The sequence below is a fragment of the Caloenas nicobarica genome, chromosome 1 (assembly GCF_036013445.1).
Source record: "Caloenas nicobarica isolate bCalNic1 chromosome 1, bCalNic1.hap1, whole genome shotgun sequence".
Classification (NCBI taxonomy): domain Eukaryota; kingdom Metazoa; phylum Chordata; class Aves; order Columbiformes; family Columbidae; genus Caloenas; species Caloenas nicobarica.
The window spans coordinates 6,794,639-6,817,458 of NC_088245.1; the positions used below are offsets into that span (position 1 = coordinate 6,794,639).

General features: G+C 41.7%; 1 protein-coding gene across 10 annotated transcripts in view; it reads left to right on the forward strand.

The window, feature by feature from the left end:
* The window catches only part of CELF2 (CUGBP Elav-like family member 2), a 374,192-nt gene that overhangs the window by 273,143 nt on the left and 78,229 nt on the right, over positions 1-22,820 (forward strand). For all 10 annotated transcript variants that reach the window (XM_065626864.1, XM_065626865.1, XM_065626873.1 and 7 more), the window contains one exon: positions 4,417-4,499. In XM_065626864.1, the coding sequence (XP_065482936.1) occupies positions 4,417-4,499 (83 nt within the window). The remainder of the gene's footprint in view (positions 1-4,416; positions 4,500-22,820) is intronic.

The window sequence follows — 22,820 nt, forward strand, 5'->3', positions numbered from 1 at the left end:
TTTTTCCCCCATCCCTACCTTCTAAATGATTGCTTTGGTGAAGCTGTGCCTGCATGATCCCCATGTAATCCTGCTGCCATCTTTGACAGTGACTCAAGTAAAGCTGTTTCTAGCCATACACAAGGCTGTTTGCCCCTGTCGGTGTCTTGCTAAACAGGTTTCTGTGGAAATTAAATAAATAAAATCTCCACCACTGGTGCTAATTGGTACCTTTGGCAGCCTGAGCAGGGGCTTGTGAATTGAATGTGTCATGGAGAATTGAATGTGTCAACTCTCTCCCAATGGCTGGGACCTTGGGGTCTTTTTCTGGCACTAAATTTCCTTTGACAAAAGAAAGAGGGGAAGAGAAAAAAAAAAAAGAGAGAGAGAAAACAAGGTGAAATAAGAGATCTTTTCCCTTTTTTAATGAGGTGCTGAAGTTGAGCATTGTAGTTTACACACTGCAGCATTTTCTCGTCAGATGCTTTGAGAAGCAAGGCTGGTTTCTGCCTTTGTTTCTCAGGCAGCCCATTTGTTGCTACCAGACACGGTGCAGCGCGGGGTGGCAGGTTTTATTCAGTCTGTTCAAGCATCTGGCAGGATCGCCACGAAGTTGTTGCCGATGTCCTTAAGGGACTGGAGGGATCCGCATGATTCATTCAGTATTTTTTCTAGGTACAAAGAAGAAATGTCTTATGCTGTAGTAAATACAGTTCCAAATAGAGCACAACCAGTGTACCAAAACACAGGAGATTTGCTGCTTTGGAGGCACTGACTGGCAGCACAAATTCCTGTTCCTTTGGTCGAGAGGATACTAACCCACATGGAGTTAAACCAGGCTGTGTTTCAGGCTATTGAGGATCGACAGAACCATGTCCACAAAACAATTCACCTTTTAAGTTGTCCTGACTAGGAAGGGAGAAGGTTATCACTGTCAGGCTTTGAGTTATTTGGATGTCAGAAAAGTTTAGTTTTGGTTCAAGCTGCTGTCAAGTTTGTTGATGATGAAGCCAAGATTATGTGTGCCAGGGGCTGGGGAGAGCATGCTCTCCTTTTCTTTTCTTTTCATTTCTTTTCTTTTCTTTTCTTTTCTTTTATTTTATTTTATTTTATTTTATTTTTTCTTTTCTTTTCTTTTTTCTTTTCTTTTCTTTTCTCTTCTTTTCTTTGCTTTTCTTTTCTTTTCTCTTCTTTTCTCTTCTCTTCTCTTCTTCTCTCTTCTTTTCTTTTCTCTTTTCTCTTTTCTTTTCTTTTCTTGTTTTCTTTCTCTTCTCTTCTCTTCTCTTTTCTCTTCTCTCTCTTCTCTTTTCTCCCCTTCCCTTCCCTTCCCTTCCCTTCCCTTCCCTCTCTCCTCTCCTCTCCTCTCCTCTCCTCTCCTCTCACAGGCTTCTTCCTTGCAATATTTCTACAGATAGGGCTGAATTTAGTACTTTCTCCTATGGGACGTCATACTGAGCCAAAGGGTTGTTACACTGGAGTATGCACCCTGTGCACTTTTGGCTTTTCTGTCCTTCTGTGTTTTCACATTTTCTTTTCTTAGTCCAGCCCTGACCTCTTCAGCAGATAACTTCAAAATCAGGTGTCCACAACTGGTGCCCATGATCTCTTCAAACCAAAGCAAACCATCACTTGTTTTGTTGTGTTTTTTTAAAGAAGATACGAGCCAAATGAGTCCAGAGAAAGATTTTATCCGTGTGCATTTTCAGATGTGTCGGTCTGTGAGCTTAGAAGGCTCCGTTTTCGTCAGGGTCTGATGACCTGCCTGAAACATCTGCACGTTTCTCATTAAGCTACTGTTTTCTCCCAGTCCTCATTCACTGAGACATTTTTCTCTCCTGCACTATTACTTCCCAAAAATGACTAGTTAAAGGGTATTTCACAGCATATTCATCTTTCAAGTGCAGTTCTTTCAAGTAGTGCCAAGAATGATAAACCAATAGATTTCAAACTTCTCCTTATCGGAAAAAAACTCCACAGAGCTGAAATCTAAAATGAAACTCTTCAGACCCATGGTTAAAGGACATGGCAATTGCAAAGTCGTGACTACTGCTTGATATTTTCCCCTCTGAATCCTCTCTCCTGATTAAAAAGCTTTATATTAAAAAGCCAATAGACCAAATGAAGAAACAATAGATGATAGACTTTGGAGGTGGCTGGCAGGACAGAGAAATGTTGCAATGTTTTCTTGAAGTCACGCTAATAAATGTTACAAACTTGGAATTGTTTCCCATTTTATTTCTGGAGTAAAATAATTTAAATTTTCAGAATTTGCCAGTGAAACAGAAACTGGTGAAAGTGAAATTAGAAACACTCAAAGGAAGCACAAACCTTAATAGGCTGTGGCTGCCCATAATACTCCTCCGTGCCGAACAATGTTTGGTTCACTGAAATAATTACTAAATGGTCTCTATCATAAACTGTGACATTTTAAGGAACCTGTTGGCAGCACGAAAAATGTTTCTCTCAGCTGCGTTACATCTGCATTACCTGCCTGCTCGTGTATTATATTTCCTGCAAGTGCTTTTCTGCGTTAGGGATGAACTCGTTGTATTCCAGCTGGGATGTTGTAAAGGTGACGGTCGTCACTGGCCAGGCTGCAAAGCCAGAGGGAGGGTTCGCAGTGCAATGCACAGCTTGAGCCAAGCAACAGGCAGCAGAGGGGGAGCTCTGGGTTCAGCCCTTCCTTCCAAGGTGCGGTGCGGGCCACCTCCACATGGGTGCTTAAAATGTTTGCTGTCTGTGTTCTCCTGTGCACGCTTTCCCCTAGGTCTCCTTTGCTGTTATGGGGATGCTGCAAGGTCGAACATAAGCGGACATGTCGGGTGGGACGTGATGTTTCACCTGGGTCAACATTAGGGATCTGGTGCAAGCAAAATCTTTGCTCGCTGCCCGAAGTGTCATGTTCCAAGGGAACACCGAGGCTCGAGAGACAGGGTTTCTTCTATTTACAGTTTGGTTTTGACATTTCTCTGGAGTTGCCAAAAACCTCTGCTTATGATTAACAAAATAGGGTTGTTTTCTGGTTCATCAGTGAAATCTGCATCATCTTGTTTGATATAAAGTAAGTTTCTGCTTCAGTAGCCACTTCTGCCTGCTGACCAGCCTTAGCCAGCATGTTTTGCCTCTCCACGTAGCAGCTGGGTCACTGAGTGCCCAGTTTGCAGCCACAGAGCCCCATAGTTTTGGGATCTCTTCTTCATGTGACATGGCTCCAAAGCAGGGGCTGCCCATGTCCACAGGACAAGCGCTGCATCCAGCCCCCCCCGATTTCCCCCATGGACAGAGTAGCAACAGATTGTGTTCCAAGGGTGTGCCTACATCATCAATTTACTGTGCTGGGTGGGAGCTATTTAAGTGTGGATTTTCGTCGTGTCTATGCCTATAATCTGGTGTTACGCGCATAAGTGCATGAGTGATGCTTTTAGAATGGTTTCCCTCCTGCTGGAAGCAAAGTTGAAGTCACAAGCTGGGATATTGTGTTGAGCATCCCACCTGCAACGTGGATGCAAGGTCCTCCTGCAGAAAGCTCTCCGCATGTGCCCCTTACATCCATGCAAGCAAACTTCCTTACTGTGGAACATTACAGATTGCAGCAAGTCAAATCTTGGTCCATGTTTCATTGTCCCTTGCCTATCTTGTTATATCTGTCCCCTGAGGATCCACTTGTGAGCCCTGATCTCACCCTGGGGCACATGTTGAGCTGCCTGGGTTGCCTGTGCTGCAGAAAGAGTTCGTTTGCATGTTTGCAATGGAGAAAGTGGTAACAGCCTGTGTTTGGTCCTACATACCATGTAGTTGGACCATGCTGACAAAGGGATAAACAAAGGATTAAGGCAACTAAAACTGTCTGGTTTACTGAAGGTTAGATGAGTGCAGCCTCACTTAGTGCTGCCAGCCATCAGGAACCTCCCCCTATCCCACCAGCGGTGAATTGTCCTGTAGCTTATCTTCCTTTTTGCAACTGAGACGAGTGTCCTACCTCCCATCCTACCTGGTTTCAAATGGTCAGGAGCAAACCTTAGTTCTTACATATAAGGTCCTTTAAATAAGGTCCTGCTTTCACCTGGTTTTCTGCCTGGGATCCAACAATGGATTCCTGCTGTTTGAGCTTGCCATGTTACTTATATTCAAAGTATAATGGGGAGCCTTCTGAAAAATGTAACCTTATTTATACTGTACAAAGCCAATTGGATTTTGGTTAACTTAATTTCTAAGTGATTACAGTTCACTAACAATGTAGGTGCAATGCACAGGGGGTGACTTTTTATTTTAAACCATACAAGCTTTCTTTTATTCATGTCATTCAGGCAGCCTCATGATAATTCACATTTCCAGCTTTCGTAATGTGTTGTTCGACCACTGTTTTTTCTCTCTCCCTATTGTACTCTCACAAATCATACTCACTAATTTCTGAAAGCTTTTCATTTCTCTCTATAGGTTGTTGTTTCGTAACATTTTATACAAGAAAAGCTGCTCTTGAGGCACAGAATGCACTGCACAATATTAAAACTTTACCTGGGGTGAGTACATTTATCTTTTGATCCTAATTATTTTATCACCAGAAAAATAGACCTTTTGCTCAAGATGCGGTTTGGTGCCCCAGTGACCTTGATCTCTTCAAGGGAGGGTGGCTAACCTGATGGTCTGTCCTGTAACGGTGCCAGTCCTGTAGCAATGGCATCATCTCAAAAGGGAGTTGCTGTTGCGTAGAAAGTCCCTTGGCTGGAAACAGTGCTGATTCCTGCTGACTAGAGGCATTTGCTGAAATGCAAGGTAGATTCATTTTTTTTTTTTTTTATTTTAACAGGGAGGGAGGGGGAAAAACATGCTGCACCACTGGGGCTTCTAGTTTGAAAAGGGAGAGAAGAGGAAAAGACAAAATGCAGCCAACTTTGTTCTATGCAGCCTTTATCCCCATGGTTTCTACACAACCTGACTGCATTGGTGTGGTGGCTGCAAATCAGGGTACCGTAAGGTAGCTGCTTGCAAAGTGTCACCCTGTTCCCTGCCGCCACCTCTCCTCAGCAACGTATGCTCACTGATAACCTCACACCAGTGGCTGAAAAAGTTGTGGTTGTGTTGAGCAAACTGTAACTTGTGTTATCCTACGGTAGTTCAGATTTAAGTTACAGGGCTAGAGAGAAGTATATCACTGGTAATTGCATGACTTAACTCTGAATTCTTGTTTGAATGTTTTAATTTTTTCTGCTGGGTGCAGCCAAATACTTTGGGGATTGTAAAGGAAAAATATAGAGGATGGCGATGATGTAGGGGAAATGTTCAAGTATGTGGTTTCAGTGTATGGTTGCAGACACAAAAATAAATAAATGTATACAACACCATATAAATAAATACAACATTGACTGGACTGACAGTTATATGGCCAATATGCTTTAGTTCCTACATACTGTATGTGAAATTGGACACTGTATTTGAAAAATTCATATCTGGCCAGCTCACTTTATGCAACTCCTGTTAGGAAAGCCACCGCATCTATCACAGAAATGACCAATGTAGAGAAATATGTTGGACAGTCCTGCTAATTCATCGAGGTAAAATGGGAACCCTCTGTAATTTGCAAGTGAAAATGCAGGAAGAGGTGGTAGGAAATCTTCAGAGGCAAACCAGCTACAAGAAGATAAAAGAAAAATTGTGGCACTTCAGATTCAAGCGATGTTTTCCAGCAACTGGCCCATGGAAGTGTCAAGACCTTACAAGCCTCCCAGTGGCAGGCTTGGCTTTTGAGGGTGTAGAGGACGGATGTGCCATCCTCAGAGAGAAAAGAAGGCTCTGAGGGACAATTCCCTTTGAGATCCTTTTGGAGCTCAGGCTGAAATTCAGAATCCTCTGGCTCTGCAACCCCAGTTGTCAGTTCCCATCCCCACTGACAGAAAACGCTGAGGCCTTGGATGATGAATACTCTCTAACCCAATTCACCTAGTGTTGCGTAGTTGCTCTCCAACATGCTTTGAGTCAAGCGGCTGTGCTGAGTGCCTGGGTAGGATGGACATTCCAGTGGAGGTGGGTCCCCAGCTGCTGGAGCAGCACCCTGCGCAGCCAGCATCCCTGGGTCCAGGCAGGGTGTGGGACCCTACCCTGCAGCTCTGAGATCTAGACATCGGTCCCCTTAGAAGCAGAGAGGGTCCTTTTGTTTCCTCCTCTGTCCTTCCCTGAGCCCCAGGAGGTGGCTGCGGTGTTTTGAGAGATATTAGTTACCCCTGCGGATGACTTGGAGGGGCAAACTCCTTCCCTGACCTCCCCATGTACAGGAGGCAAAGCTGGCTCAGCTCTGTGTCACGTCTCACTGGAGCAGGGCATCATTTTCTCCTCTGCTTTTGTACAGATAACGAACATGTAGCAGTTAAAGAGACCACTGTACCTTTTGATTTTTTTTTAATAAAACTCAAAAATATATTTTTTTCTAGTGTTATCTCTAGCTCTTAGTCATTTAAAACTTGTCTTTTCAAGCTGTGTTTTTCTGTCTTGACTGCGAGGTTACAAACTTTTCTTTTAAGAAAATGTGAAAATTACATTCCCATGACTCTAGGGCCTGGGCTTTAAAAACACTCCTGATACTGCCAGAGATGTTAAGATTTTACTTTGAGATATGTTGTTATAACTGCTTCTTAAAGGGACACTTCTAATAAAGAGAAACAGCTCGAATACAGATCTGTTACTGGGAGAACCATTCAGCGTATATTATGTAACAAATTCTATATTTTGCACATGCTGTGTGCTGACATTCAGCATATATGGTGAGACTGTTATGCTGCATCTGTGTATTCCCAAAATAACTTCATTTAAGCACACTCTAAAGTTGTGCACACACGCTTAAGACATTTCACATTAGCAGGATTCTCCTTATTTGAATTTTAGCAATTTCCATGTTGTCAGCTCTGGCCCACTAAGCAGCTTTCACCGAACGAGCAGGAACCAGTAGTGGATGGGTCCATGTGCGAAACAGCCTCTTTCAGAGCAAATGGAAGCAATCTTCTGGCAGTTACAACAGGGACTGAATTTGGATCGGGTTCATTTGGGCATCAAGTGTCAGCTTGCTTCCAGTAAATAAGATGTGGTATGTAGGAGGTTCGGTAATAAGGTGTCTCTTGGAAAGAAAAGCCTTCCACTTTTTACTGTAATACCACCATGTGTGAGATAAGAGGCATCCTTAAATAGCCCAGGAAGAAAACTTGAGGCAAAGGCAGGTGATTTATTGGTGTAAGGTAAGGAATGATGGCAGATGCAGGAGCAGGGGCTGGCAGGGATGCTGAGGTGGTAGGAACTCACCTGCGTTTTACCTGCGCACAGGTATAACCCATCCTGCTGGGGACGCATGGAGAGGAATACCTCCTTGTGCATTAAATGATAGGGGCCAGATTAGTTTTGGGCTTAGTCTCTCCATTTCTCAAATGCAGACCTGCTCCACGTGGCTCCATAAGCAGGTTTTAGATCAGTGCTCACAAAGGCAAAAAAAGTGGGGTTTTCAGTGTGAAATTCATCCCCCTTTCAAGACTGCACATTCAGTTTAATTTAGGTAGGTGTTTGAGCAAAGCCTGCAGCGCTCTGTTTCGATATCTACTTTTCGCGTGGACCTCATCCTTAACAGAGACATGAAAACACTAACGCTTATCTGCTCCTTTGAGCTGCACCCTTTTAGTGGACATGAAGAAAGTAAGACCAGACATAAATGATTAATGCAGAATCTTGGAAGAAAATATTGCAGGGTGCCTTGCTGTTTGATTACAAGCCTTGGAATTAGTCAACATTTCCATAATTCTAAACCAATATACACCTGTTTTCCCACTGTGATGTGAAGGCACAACTTAATTTAACAGAAACCCTGCTGTGCTAAATCTCTCATTAAATACCAAGCTAGTTCTGTAATTTAAAGTTGCAGCACCACTATTTTAACTGAATTGCCTTTGTATTATAAAATTAATAAGAAGTTAATGATGCACTTTGCTGTATTCTCTCAGATTTTTTTTCACGGCAACAACAACAAAAAGAAAGATAAAGAAGAAAAACATGTCACCAGCTGACATCTCAAGGCTTTTCTGGTTTTAATCATTTTCCTGAGGATAAAATTAATTTAAAAGATTTCTTTTTAATTTTTAAAAACTTTCAGCATAAGTAGGATCAAACATCTTTTTACTCATGATTAGAATAATCTATCTGTTAGTCATAATATTCCTTGTCATATAATGGAGCTTTTATCTTTCCTTCGAAATGTATTTAGATATCAACTTGTTATGGTAGGATTGCTACTAGGCAGAGAAGATACAGAGTGTTTGAGAAATACAGGCATATTGATATATATGATACATATCAATGAAATAGGGGCAGTTCTCTCTGTTTACTTTGCACTGCCATCCTGAATAGCTTTTGTGTCTTGTAAATGAACAATATTAATTTCCAGATGTGTCTTTTAAAATATAACATATCAAGCTCGTAGCTCATATCCTAGCTCACAGGGATGCGGTTTGTATTATTCAGCTTACAGTCAGCGTTTTTTTGGAATGTCAGTTTGGATTTTGTTGTAAAGGGCAGAAGGGAGAAACGGGAAGAACTCAATTTGAATGTAATAATGATCTTAGAAATGGGCTTCTTTGGGGTGAGATGTAGAGCTGAGGCCTTAACTAGTCTCATCTTCATTAAGAATCTCATGGTTTTGTTAGAGGTGTTTAACTTCTATTCCCTAAACGCAATATACAAAATAAACAAAAATCCAATAAATTCCTCTCATCTAAATTTATTCCGTACCTTACATTAGCTGTGATAATCTTAGTCCCTGCCCTGAGCTCTAATTCGCCGCTTAATGAAAATTGGCTTTCGTACAGAGAGCAAACCTCTCTAAGAGCTGAATGTAGGGACCGCTTTAGCTGCCTTTGTGGCACTGGCATTTTTTGTTTGTTTTAGTTTTAAAGTGCATTAGTTTAAAAAGAGAATGTGCTCTGTTTTGCTAACTAGTGAATCTGGTAGGATATCCCGTCAAGAGCTAAGTGCAGACAGGTAACACAAGAGCATTATTTGTTGGTCTGATTCTTGGAGTTCAGTTGCTGAACAAATACACCTTTAATCTCATGCAGAAGCTATTTGAAGTCAGGAATCAATGGGAATTCATTTGTAAAATCTGCACCTGAAACTCTTTGGAGTCTTTGTTCTGTATTTGAAGTTAGATTTAGATTAGTTTAGTGTCAGACGTGGCAGTGTTAGGTTTACAGTTGGACTCAATCTTAAAGGTCTTTTCCAACCTAAATGATTCTATGATTCATCTGACATGGCCATGATTATCTGTTGCCTATATGTATATTTTTGCATATATCCTCATAGCTAACGTTATTGCAGAAACAAGTAACAGCCCACAGTGATTTAGGTCTCAGCGCTCCAGTGCGTTCAACAGCCTAATGGTTTACGTGGTTCGTATTTCAAGTGGGTTATACGTATTACAAGTAGCAGCAAACCCTTTGTATTAAAGTTCTGGCATGAAATTAGGACATTAGCTGTATGAATCTATTTAATTAAGGGTTTAATAATGGAGAAATACAGTTCTGAGAAAGCTCTTAAAATTTAAACAGCAAGGTGGAGTTTGTAGGAACTAACTGTCTTGTAAAATATTAACAGCTTCCTTTTTGCCAAATGTTGTCGAGGGAAAGATTTTTCAGTTTTTACATTAGAAGAATCACTACTGCTTGTATTAAATGCTGTTTACGTGACAAGGAAGCAGAAGTGTATTAGAGGGAACTTTTCTCTAAGTATTCTGCACTGGCTGTGAGGAAACCTCAGGGTCTATTTAGGAGTGTAGAGTATGAAAAACTGTTTTTTAAAGAGGAACTTAGATCATTCTTCTCTTCTGGTGCCCATTCACAGTAGGGTTTGTTCTGCCAGGCTGATGATCATCGTCACGAAGCCAAGTCTACTTTGAGCCTTCCTCTCACCCTGCAGACCCGCTCAGGTTTCACGCTGGGTGTAAAACACGCTTGGTCTTGCTACGTGTCACGGTGTCGGTATGGCGTGTATTGGCAAAGCAGCACCACGGCCCATCCGGGACACGGGGCTTAAGGGGTTGTAAGGTGGGAGAGAAATCTCAGCGCTGTGATGAATCAATTTAGCAGGTTATTTAACCTTCAGAATAATCTGTTTCAAAATGCAGGCATCCACGACGACTTACGATGAATCCATGTTCACTTTCTGATAAAATACCATTTGTCTAACAGAAGCAAAAAACCAAATATGTTTCTGATTTTCACTTTATATCATGGGCTCATTTCTAATTAATATCCTGGCACTGTCCTTTCTGGAGTGGCGTTTTAATATCCACTTCCCTTTTCTGCTTTAGGCCTTATGAGTTGTCAGTACTATATGAACATTATGTAAAAATTACCTGTAATAAAAAGGTAATCATCCAATATGACTTGAATAATAGCGTGAATATGAGATATCAGTGACTTTGAGAGATTTTGACAAACAGAAGGGGAATTCAAAGAGCAATTAAGTTAGTTAAGGGATTGGAGTTATTGATTTATGATGACAAATTAAACTAATTCATTACCCATATAGCATGGCCAAATGCTGTTTAATGAAGGATCTGAAAAATATAGAACTGTTTAAATGATGAAAATAACCAGATGGGAAAGTGGAGAATTCCCAGGGAGTGCCTATTCCTAGGAACTGAGCTGTAAGACGTTGAATGATGTTAGGAAAGTGAATCTGGCTCATTTCTTCCTTTAAAATACTACGCAAATAGAACCACAATGATACATCTCGTCCAGCTCAGAAGTGACTTTTTATTATCCAAATACTTCACTTCCACCTCTGCCCCTCAAAAAAAGTTGCACTGACTTTGCCACTTAAATGAAAAAGTCAATATTTGCACTAAATTCAGGTAGAAAGGTCAGGTTTGCATCTACCATTACTGTGAAACACAGAATGGATCACCAGCCCTAAATTCATAAAATGGTAAAAAGTGACTTAGGAGCCCAGTGAAATCCCTGTAAGTAGCTGAACTTGCAGCTGAATGGCAGAATGATGGGTATTGTGCAGGCACAAGGAGAGTGGAATATTGATTAACTGAAAAGAACTTCTCTAAATTGAACAAAACATTTAATTCCTAATCATATTGTCTCTTTTTTCATTGAGGGATGGCGGGCAAATTCACCTTCCCATACAGCCTGAGCATTAGGAGAGCTTTCTGGCATGCAGGGGAATGCAATTCATATCCCCTCTGGCTCGTTTGTCGTAAAGATTTAACTTGAACTGACCCAATGGAACCTTCACCACTGGACTTAGTTGAGATTGGAGGTCACCATTCCTCATCTTGAAGCTGTTCCACTCTGTATGAAAATATTAAACTATCATGGAATAAAGAGAAAACAAGAACTTGGTTGCCTAGTACTGAGGGCAGTGACTCAAGAATTGTGATATCAGAATATGAGTCCATGCTCTAAGTATTTTTAATATTTGGAAAAGCTTCCAAACATTTGAAGCATAGTCTCTAAGAATAGGGAAGTGCAGGAAGATCCATTGACCTGAAACACTGGGAGAAGGGAGCTAAACCTTGATCTGTGTTATCAGGGAGGTGGTATCCCAGCCTAATCCTTGGGGGATGTCACCTGGAGCACTGTGTGCAGTTCTGGATGCCACAGTATAAAAAGGATGTGAAGATACTGGAGAGTGTCCAGAGAAGGGCCACAAAGTTGGTGAAGGGTTTGGAGGGGAAGCCGTATGAGGAGCGGCTAAAGACACTTGTTTTGTTCAGCCTGGAGAAGAGGAGACTGAGGGGAGACCTCATGGCGGCTGCAGCTTCATCATAAGGGAGGAGGAGGGGCAGGGCTGAGCTCTTCTCTTTGGTGACCAGTGACAGAACCCAAGGGAACGGCAGGAAGATGTGCCAGGGGAGGTTCAGGTTGGACATGAGGAAAAGGTTCTTCCCCCAGAGGTGCTGGACACTGGAACAGGCTCCCCAGGGAGGTGTCACGGCCCCAACCTGACAGTGTTCAAGAAGAGACTGGACAACACCCTCAGACACACGGTGTGACCTGTGGGGTTGTCCTGTGCAGGGACAGGAGTTGGACTCGATGATCCCTGTGGGTCCTTCCAACTCAGGACATTCTGTGATTCTATGTATGACGGGAGAGTGCAGAACTGCACGGGGTGTGGGCGTCAGTGAGCTCTTTCAGATCCCTGACGTTCCTATCAGACTGTTGCCCTGGTGTAGCAGATCTGCTGAGAAGCAAGAGCATGTAAGCCCAGCTGAAAATGCAGTTAGGTGCACTTCTTTAGATAGCTGTTTTGGAGTAGTTCAGGAATTTTTGTGCAGCTTTGCAGTATAATAATATCAGGATGGAAAGTAAGTAACACTTAATACTGGCTTAATCTCAGAACAATTCCCTAATGTGAAGCCCATCCTCAAAAGGCCAAACTGTTCTGGTGTGTGACACTGGGCTGTACCTCTGATTTCCAAAACTCCGGACAGTTGAGGTCATCGCTTTGCAAAATGCCTCCAGAATTTAATGTGCAGCTTAGAACATCTTATTCAGTGGGGCTGGAGGGTCTGTTCACAGGATATCACTTTCAAGCTGGGTACCCAAAAATCACTGACTGGAGAACCTTTTGCTGTGCACTTCAGAATGGAAAACTCTGAACAAAATTGAGAGGTCATCACTGTGGTACTCTGAGGTATTGCAAAGATCACCAAGATTTAGGTGGGATGCTAAGCTAAGTATAATAGCCCAGGCACTCTCTTAAACAGCTATTTATCCTCCTGCTGGTGTTAGCTGTTTTCTGTTATCCAGAACAGAAAGTACAGGTGCTTCAGTCAGCCTCATTAGCACCATGACACAAGCTATTAAAACTGTCTTCATAATGAAAAACTAGTTCAGGGAGCCTTCCTAGCTGTCTGACTACTCCTACAATAGTGAAATTAGAAAGACAAATCATAAACAATGTTGCAGGCATCGGGACGTAACATCATTAGAGTTGCCCTCGGATGCCATTTACCTGCCTCGATAGCAATGTTTGGCACCCATGGATCTGAGCCTGGGCTTCATGGCATGTTTATAACAGAAATGTTGTTTGTTCAGCATCTTTCTGCCATTGTGTTCAACCCTGGGAGCTGTGCTGCTTCTTTCAAAGACCTCAGCCGTGTGGTCTGTGGCTATTGAAGGGATGCAATGTTCTCATTTAGTGTCAGTACTCCCGTGGTGGTGTGGGACGCTGAGGCATCCCTAGCTAGCTTTCTGCCATCTCAATTGGGTAATGATGTTTAGATGCACCATCCTGTTGTATGAGACAACATACATGATGAGAGAGAAAACATAAGTTCTGTCTTCTCTGTGGTCATTAGAAACCCCACAATACATCCTGGAAAATGAGGTGAAACTGGGTGGCTTGATTGAGCCTCCTGCTCTAATAACAGACTATGAGCAATTATATTCTGCTTAATTAAAAATATTCATTGCAGACCCAGAGAGATAATTGATTTTTTGCTCATTCTCTGGAAGAAATTATCATCTTCGTCAGCTTTAGTTGGAAGAGCCACTTCTTTGTCCGCTCTTCCCCTGGGGTGTGCAGAGCAATCATTTCTCCTCTAGCCAGCAGGGTCACTGGGACTGCTACAAATACTCAGACACTCATTTGGGTGCAGGCACCTCTTTGGGGTACAGATACCTTCATCTGATTGTCATGGTGGACATCCAAAACCTTCAGAAACACTAAAATGGGCTGTGAATTCCAGCCTGAAAAGTTAAGGAAGACCCCTAGTTGCAGAGCTTATATTTCAGGCTGTCAGGATGGAGCAAGTGATCAGAACCCTCTAACAGAGAGCAAATATCATTAAAGTGTTTAATACTTTTAAGGAGTGCTGGAGTGGGCAAGGCTAATGTTTGTCTTACGTTTGGAATTGCAGCTTTGCTGAAATCTGTAATGGCTTCGCTCCCAGAATGTAGCCTGAGCATCTCCAGGAGCAGAGAGAAGCAGCCACTGAAAAACATGCCACCATAACTCCACTTATTAGCAAAAGCCTACCTCTATTGCCTTGTGCCAGGGAAGTTAAAAAAGCAAAAACTGCAAAAGAAAAAAAAGATAAACAACACATTGAACTAAACAGAGTCTTAAGCAGTGGTAAACAAAATGTAGCTTCCTTTGTGGTTGATTTTTATCCAGCTGCAGCCAAATATCAAAGTGATATCAAAGGAAAGCTACCCATTAATTAATTCAGACTGGCTTCACAAAGCAAGCTGGAGCTTTTGCTGATATCTGATTCTGACAACTTCCTAATCTTCACAAGTTGTCATTAAGAGTGGCATTAAAGCAGTCTGCAGTCAATCCCAGCTCTCGCCCCATTGTAACTCAGAGATGGGCTATCTCCCATTGCAGGAGGCGGGGGAGATACACAAGCAGAGGTTAGAATAAGCAACTTTGCTTCTTTGCTAATGGAATTTGCAGTGTATCAAGGAATCTCATGAATACGTTGCCTCTGTCATTCATTCCAGTAACACTCACCCAATCCCACTTGCAACTATTACAAGTTGTGGAGAGTGGAAATTTTCTCTTCTGGAGGAGAAACACAGGGGGCAGGGCAGGGGGGGGGAAAGAGAAAGAGAGAAAGAGAGAGAGAGAGAGAAAGAGAGAGAAAGAGAGAAAGAGAGAAAGAAAAAGAAAGAAAGAAAGAAAGAAAGAAAGAAAGAAAGAAAGAAAGAAAGAAAGAAAGAAAGAAAGAAAGAAAGAAAGAAAGAAAGAAAGAAAGAAAGAAAGAAAAGAGAAAGAAAGAAAGGAAGGAAGAAAGGAAGAAAGGAAGAAAAAGAAAGAAAGAAAGAAAGAGAAAGAAAGAAAGAGAAAGGAAGGAAGGAAGGAAGGAAGGAGAAAGAAAAGTAGCTCATGTCTGAAAGAAATAATTGGAAGTTTGTAACAAGCTTTAAGAAAGTATGAATAGAGCCTTATCATTGTTTTCAAGACAGAGAACATAGGATTCTGGGTTGAAGAAAATAAGATTGTGGAAAATAAGATGTTAATCAGAGGATAAGATTAGTTTTAAACTAAGAACTGGAAGTCAGGTACCTCTGTAAGGGAAGCTTGTAATTCCGTCATGAGAATAAACAAAACACTGTAGCGTTCCTTGCTGCTGCCAGGATCTCTCAATGGGATTATAGCCTCATGCAGAGATGCAAGGTACGTGATACCTTTATATTTCCATTCAGCTGTGAATGGCTCAAATGATTGAAGGGAGTTTGTGTTCTAGACCATCATTTGAGCAAGTATCCGCCAGACAGCAACTAATATTATTTTGTGGCCAATTCATGACAATACCTTAGAGGAAAATGTGCTGGGTTATTATACACTATGTTCATTTCAAATATTGTGAGGAATACAGAGCGGATAAATGCTGTTGTGGGAGTACCTCACCAAGCATCCACAGCAGCATGGATGTAGACGGTGCATTTATTTCCTCCAGGAACAAGTACTGCCCAAATGCCAGTGACAAATAGGAATTCTTTTTGATTGTACACAGAACTGAGGATTTACCATCATAAGAGGTGAAATAAAACTTAAATCAAATATCAGGAAAAACACCGTATGTCCAATTAGGATAATCTTCTAAAAGAAACAGTTAAATCCCAGTCCTTACAGGCATTTGGGGTAGGAAAGAATTAGAAAATATATGATAGGTAGTAATCCTGTATTGGCATTAAGTCGTTTGAGATGAGCTACTGGATTTTTTTCACCTCTCATTTCTGCAATTGCTAAGAAGTGAAAGAAATTGCTATACTAGTCTGAACATAGAATCCTCCTATTTCTACAAAAATATATGATTAACCAAAAAGAAATATGCTGGTAAGTAAGAGCTACGGTCAGTTTAAATGCTGTGCTGACACGCTTGTGTTTGGAGGGCTCTGGAGGTTCCTCAGGCAGGCGTCCCCTTGCCTCTCATGGCCCTATTCATTTTGCAAAGAATGACATGGATTTATCCCAGTTTAAAAGTGGCCTGATAGCCAACAGCTCTCATGTCTGGCACTTGTCTTCCTCCCTGTTGACATGAGAGCCAAAAATAGAGGGTGTGACTTGGTGAAAATTTCTTTTTCCGCACCCATGTTGCCTTCCCCTGTGCTTTCATTGCCTTCTGCTAGTTTCAGTGAAGCTGCAACAGCCCTCAGGCTGCGTTAGCCTCGCTCAGAAAAAGTAGCATACGCCAAGAAGCCAGGAGTTCAGGAGTTCCCAGTAGCCCCAAATGCTACCTTTGGAGCAGGTGAGATGAATGACGTGGGAGCTTTTAGCTCAGTTGGTTTTATCAGAGGACATAGCTCTCCGTGGCCTCCAGCTGTTCCACCTGAAGCCATCTCTGCAAAGAGGTTTCTTTGACCTTTAGGCAAGTCACACATAAACACGTTACTCATGGGGTACAATGCAGAGAAAACTTCTAATTGAGTAGAATAGCAATACAAATAATAAGAGAAGACAGCTTTTCACTTACTGGCATTTATAGTCACTAAATTAAGCATGTCGTTGCTTTTTCAAGACAATGAAGGGGCCCAGTCTCTGGAAAAATGCATTAAGGTTCATATTTGGGGTCAGATATTAGTTCAGAGGTTTGCAGATGGGTGGGGGAAGGTTGATTTTGGCCTTACTGTTCCTGATACTGTCTCTTTTACTAGTGAAAGCTTAATCACAGCTCAGTCCACAACCGCAGCCAGCTGGAACTAACTCATTCTTCAAACATATATGTTTCTGCTCATGTTGGCCATTTATTTGTTTGTTTGTTTTACTTCCCAGGCACCTAGTGAGGGAATTTTTTAAATACATTAGAATTCCTTGAGATTAGCATTATCAATGTATACTGCTTGTTTAGTATGAACAAAATTATGCCAAAGAAAGCACTGGCAAAGTACATTAGCTACAGAGGTGCTAAAAAATTAAAGAGGATGAGTTCATACAAAGGGTGGTTAAAAATTACACGGTTACATGATGTGATTCTTACTGCTGTTTTTACTTCTATGTATACACAACTAGACATTCATATTTTTGTGCGGACTGTGTGTGTTGGTGTACACTTGTGGCTGGAGACTGCAGTGACATTCTATTTTTCATAGATGGATCAAATATCGAGCTATCTTTTTTCATTCTCTCGCCACAGCCAGATTATTTCGCCACTGCAGAGTATTGGCACACATTGAGAGCTTTTATTTGGATGCTGACACTGGATAGTTGTGGAAAATTCCTGTAACTTCAGCTCATGGAGAGCTTAAATAGAATTTATGAGCCATATCCACATTTGGCATAAAATATTATGGCTCTGCTGGTTAAACAATAAAACTGTGCTACTTACCCCAGCTGATCTCAGTCAGGAGAGCAGGATTTTTGACATCTTCATTCAAAAGCTCTTTTCTACCTGAACGCTTTGGCTATTTCCTGCAATATTTAAAGAAGCACGTGTGTTGACAAGTAGTTTGGGGCTCATATCTGACCTTTGAAGAAATCTGGATTAGTCCACATTTGATAACAGGGAGGAATTTGACTGCCTGACTGCTGGAGAGGTGGGAACTGTGAATCAAGACGTATTCTGGGCTCAGAACCTCTCTGCACCTTTGTTTAGTGAAAACAGCAGCAGCCCCACATCATCAGTGCCAACTGTTTCTATAAATGGTACCCTCTGCTCTAATTTAAAAGGTAGAAATCCAACAGAAGTTGTAATTTTGATGCTTTTGGGGCTTATTTTAGACTTACCTCAATCACACTGTTTAGCTATAAGATGTTCTCGCCGTTACATTGTAATGTAAATATGAGAGCTTTCCAACAAGAACTTTAAAAAAGCTTTACATTAAAAAAAAAAAAAATCCCATAGCCTAAGATTTGAGTTTTGGCCCAATCAAGAGACTCCAGTTTCTGTCAGAAGGGGAGACCAAGCGCATTGTTGGATCAAGGTGACCTTCTATGCTGCAGAGTCAGGCAGAAGATCTGCTTAGTAAATGAACAGAAAACTCTGATGTGAAACTGAGGGGAATGGTTGAGGCTGGTTTCTCTCATTGAATGAAAACCAAAAATGGAGAAGTGTAGATGAGATAAGATTGTGAAAGAAACAGAGGAACCCCTATCTATGCTTTCTTGCCTTTCTGAAATGTTGCTGTTGTATGTCCGTCCTTTTTAAAGGGTTATTTCCCGAATTTCAGCTCGGCAAAGGTAGAGGATATTGCTGAGCATAATCACATGGTGTTTTCTCAGAGCACAGTTCACAGAGGAGACAGTACATGCAAACACAGAACAGTGTAAATCTTAAAATAAAACTTCTGCAAAACAAGCATTTAATGTCCTAGTATCCATGCCCTCAGTCACAACCGAGTCTATGTTTTGCATTATAAAAGCCATTGCATGTAAAAACCTTTCATTTAAACTAAATTTCTTCACAGTCATCAGTAGCCTAAAAGAATTTATTGTATTTTTGGTTTTGTTTTATTTGTGTTTTTGGGGGACGAGAAAAAGGAATTAGAGGATTGCTTTGTTTTCTTCACAAGTTTCTAAAAATCGTCCTAGATGTCGATGTGGAATCAGAGGGATTTCTGTAGAAAGGGAGGGGCTTCATGTGGACCAGCCTCAAACATTAACACCCTAAAATGGTGCCCACAGCATGAGCTACTTGAATGTTTCCATTTGGCAGCAGGAGAGGGTTTTTTTTCAGATGGGAACGTCGTCTTGAGCCTTCACAGATTCTGAAGTCATAAATGAGAAGGGCAGACTCCCCTGAACATGCCCTCAGGAGTTAGTGCTTCCTAAGCAGGGGGTTTTACTTTCACTAGGAGAAGAAATGTGAAATATGCCTTTGCAGACCATTCAAGTAAGCACAAGCCTCTGCTTTGCTGCCTTCCCCTTCTGGAATTGTTAAGGGACATCTGTTTCATTCCTGGGAAGACATTTCATGGAAGATGAGATAATAGGTAGCGTGTTTTGGCTTTGCTCTGGCTCTGTTTTCCAAATATTCATATGATGGAGTGGAGAGGGGTGGTGTTCTGAGAGTTGAAGGAAAAGTCCTCCTTTTAAAATCTCAGCCTCCTGTTGACTTCTGGAAACCAACGCCCGACGAGGGAGATGGAAGAAAGTACGGCTTCAGAACACTTGAGTCATGTTCACTGGGACATTGACTGTAAGGCTTGTCTCATGCTGGGAATTGAGTCCTGGCATCTTAGGTCATGCTGGGCAAATCCACCCGCTGCAGCGTTAGTTATTAGCTGAGATCCCAAGCCCACAATAGCTTGGCTGGAATTTGGTTCTCCAGCTATCCTGGATCACTGCTCCAGGTTCTTACATTACCTCTTGAGTAGGGTATCTAGGGACTAATACTGTAAAAAAAAAAATCTGCTTGCGTGGAATACACCCGTTCATTAATGTCTCGCCTATACCTGGTGATAAAACTGTGCGATTTTGGCTTGAGAGACTTGGCTTTGGTTGTGGAATAACTCCAGATGAATCACGTATATCCTCTCTGTCTTTTTTTTCCCCCCATCTTCCTTTCTCCTAAAAGTAGAGAGCAGCGGTAAGCACCCGGCAATGCTTTTAGGAGGAGAAATCCATTCGAGCGTGAGGAGCTCGGGCTCTGCTGCGGTGGGGACAGCCCGGCTGGGCCGTGCGGTGCCTCCCTGCGCGACGCTGGGCACTTCCCGCGTCATCGCGCTTCGTTTGCCGCTCAGAAACATGGGCAGTAATTTTGGCTCCTCACAGTTACCTCGAATGGGTGTTAAAACTCAGCCAATTAGTGTCACAGAGAGACTTCTGTTATCTTTCTGTGCCTTATTGTTTTAACGCAAAGGGGAAAAAAAAAAACCAAACACGTCGGCATGCAAACTTCAATTGGGAAAATGTCAACAAAAGTTATTGCCGCTGCAGATGAGATGAATAACTCTTGCTGTTAAAGTAATATCTGGTGCTTTGCTCAGATGTCTAATGGGTTTGCTTTTTAAGCATGGATGATACAAAATATCCCCAAGGCATTATTCCCAACAAGATATAGAATCCCACTTAATGTCTATTTTTAGGATTGAATAGGTTCTGTAAAGGCTCATTTGTTTGAAGAAAAGATAGTTAATCACTTTGGTTTGCATGTGATTTTGAAGAAAGACATTTTGATCGTACCTCCCTTTCCTTATCTCTACTGCATTTGGCTCACATGTGTCCTGGAGTTGCTGCCATTTGTGTGGGTAGTAAGGAATGAAGGAATTAAATAAATGGAGTAGAACTGCTAACAGAGCAACAGTAGTTATTTGCACATTGGCACTTCTAAGACCACCAACTTTTTCATTTCTATATGAGGGTGCAACTTTTAAAGGAGACCGAGTGTTATAGCCTAATTAGTAAATACGCAGGAAGAACAGCAGGATGAGGGGGTGATTGTGGAAGGGATCGCTAAAATATTATTACTATTATTATTATTATTATTTTAAAGCACAGCATTGTTTTAGTTGCTCGAGCTAATGTTCAATTTAACTTGAATTTAAAACACAGAGTGCAGTGGATTGCAAATGACTGAGTTGGAAAGCTTCCAGAAGCCATTGAATTGCAGCAGTTTTAGTGTTCTCTGGTAAAAGAAACAACTTGTTTTAAGCAAGCTATGTGCTTGGTTCTATGCTCTAAATAGAAAATAATGATGTTATGCATTACTGCATGTACTATATTTGGCACTCACCAGCAGTATTCATTTTCTCCTGCTTCTCTCCCTTTCTCCCTCCCTCTCTCTCTCTCTCTCCAAAGTATGCATCTATATATATATGTCTGACAGTAATCTAGGAGGCCAAGCAACAGACCACATTCTTCTAATACTAAAATTGTATGAATACCTAACACAGTTTAAATCCCTTAAATTGGGATTTATGAAAGGATGACAGCAAACAATCTTCTGGCTATGCCATTGCTCAGGCAGTTACAGCTACTGCTTTGCATTTATTTGTGAGAGTCTATGTGATGGATGCACATCTGTGCTCCTTTTACCTATGAATAAACTAAGGTAAATGACTTAAACCAATACTGGGAATCCAAAGCTCTGCTTATGTTGGTAAAGCGAGCAGGACCACGGTGTTGGTCTTATTGCCACTTAACATTCCCGTCCAATGTGGAGGCATATTTGGGGGAATAACATGCGCTAGACACTGTTCCCACTAGGCAGTATGGACACAGGCATCCTCTTTTGAGACGAAGGAGAAGTGTAGCTGTGTAATGCAAGCTGTGCCATGCCACTTCTCCTAAAAGCCGGAGATCAGTCTCTTGCCTCTTTTATTCACTAGTATTTATTTGGCCTCAGAGACTGTTCCCGGTTCCCAGAGAAGTTCCCTGAAGCTGTAGCCAGATATTGACTGTATAATTCAAGTTAGTTTGACCCTAGAGAAGTCATTCTAAACAGTTCTCTTCGATAGGAAAATACACCTCTTTCGCTTCTGAGAAACTTGTATTACTTGTGAGTCACAAGGGTTTAAAAAGGCAAAACCAGTTGGCATTGAAGTGATGTGAGAAACATGTTCGAGAGCTCCTCCAAAAGGATGCTGCTGAAAAACTTGGCAGCTAAGAGCTGAAATGAGGGGCTGAGGGGGGATGTGTAGAGGTGTCTGCACATAATAATCCAGAAAAATGATGATCTCTGAAGATACTGAAAATCAATTAATTATCTGGTGTTTGTGGACTGTTTTCTTCCCCCAGTCATTTTGTAGGTCAATATGTTCCTTCCTGACTTCCAGGCTTGGCAAAGGTGTTCAGGAACCTGAAGGTAGAGATTTGCATTCTTCTTTTCCTTGGACTAGAGTTCTAATTAAGCTGCACTAACTGATTGTACCAGGAGCTTGGAGAAAACTTTAAATTCATTCCCAGACCAAAGCTAGGCAAAGAACATATTTTTTTTCCCCTTGTTTTTCATGCTAGTGCATCTTTACATGCTTTTCTTTCCCTGTGCCCTTAGCCTGCCCCTGCTGCTCCTTAATATTGTCTTCCTCTTTGGTTTTCCTATTGGTTCCAAAAAGTCTATGGATTTATAATCCTTCCCCCAAGAAGAAAATTAAGCTTTTATAAAGGTCTGACATCTTCTCTCTCCCACATTCTCTCCTGCCATTTTACAATGCCGAGATGTACAAAATGTACAAAAGTCCCTTTTGGCTTCAACAATGATTGATGCTAGCAAGAAGCCAGTCCCAAAGTGCTAGAAAAGACAAGATACATGCAAGGTGTAATTATTTATTCCTATTGCAGTTTGTTTGGTTTGGATGTTACCCAAGTAACCCAAGTTCTTCAAATTTACCCTTTGCCTGGGGGAAGGTTTATCTCAATTTTGTGTTGTGTTTCTTCACTATGTGGTCTGTGAAGGTGACAGGGGACAAACTGAGCTGGGGCATGGCTGGAAACTTATAGCCATGGCAGATGACAGGGAGGAGAGAAAGGGCACAGGTCTAAAGAAGGCTAAGAGCTCTAGAAATCTGATGATGGCTTTAAAAGGTTGTAGAAAGACGATGACAGGAATGGTAAGGAGTGAGGAGTCATGGATAACGTCCTGTACACCCATCCCCTAAACTTCCATGGTGTAAAGTCACACTTTGCTTGATTTTAGAGGACTTGTAGGAGGTGATCGTTGACCGACATACTGAGCTGGGCGAAGGCACGGCCAGGTTTATGTGCATTCAGGGTCCGTTCTTCACGAGTGGTTTTCTTTCCTCAAGGCACAAGGCATGATGGGAGCAAAGCATTTGCAGTCTGCACTGGCAGAAATGGAGAAGAAAAGCTGCTAATAGATATAGTAATCATGTGTGAAGGTGTTTTTGCAATGGACCATAAAAATAATGATTTTTCATAGTCTAATTACATGGCCAGAGTTTTGGAGGTGCTGA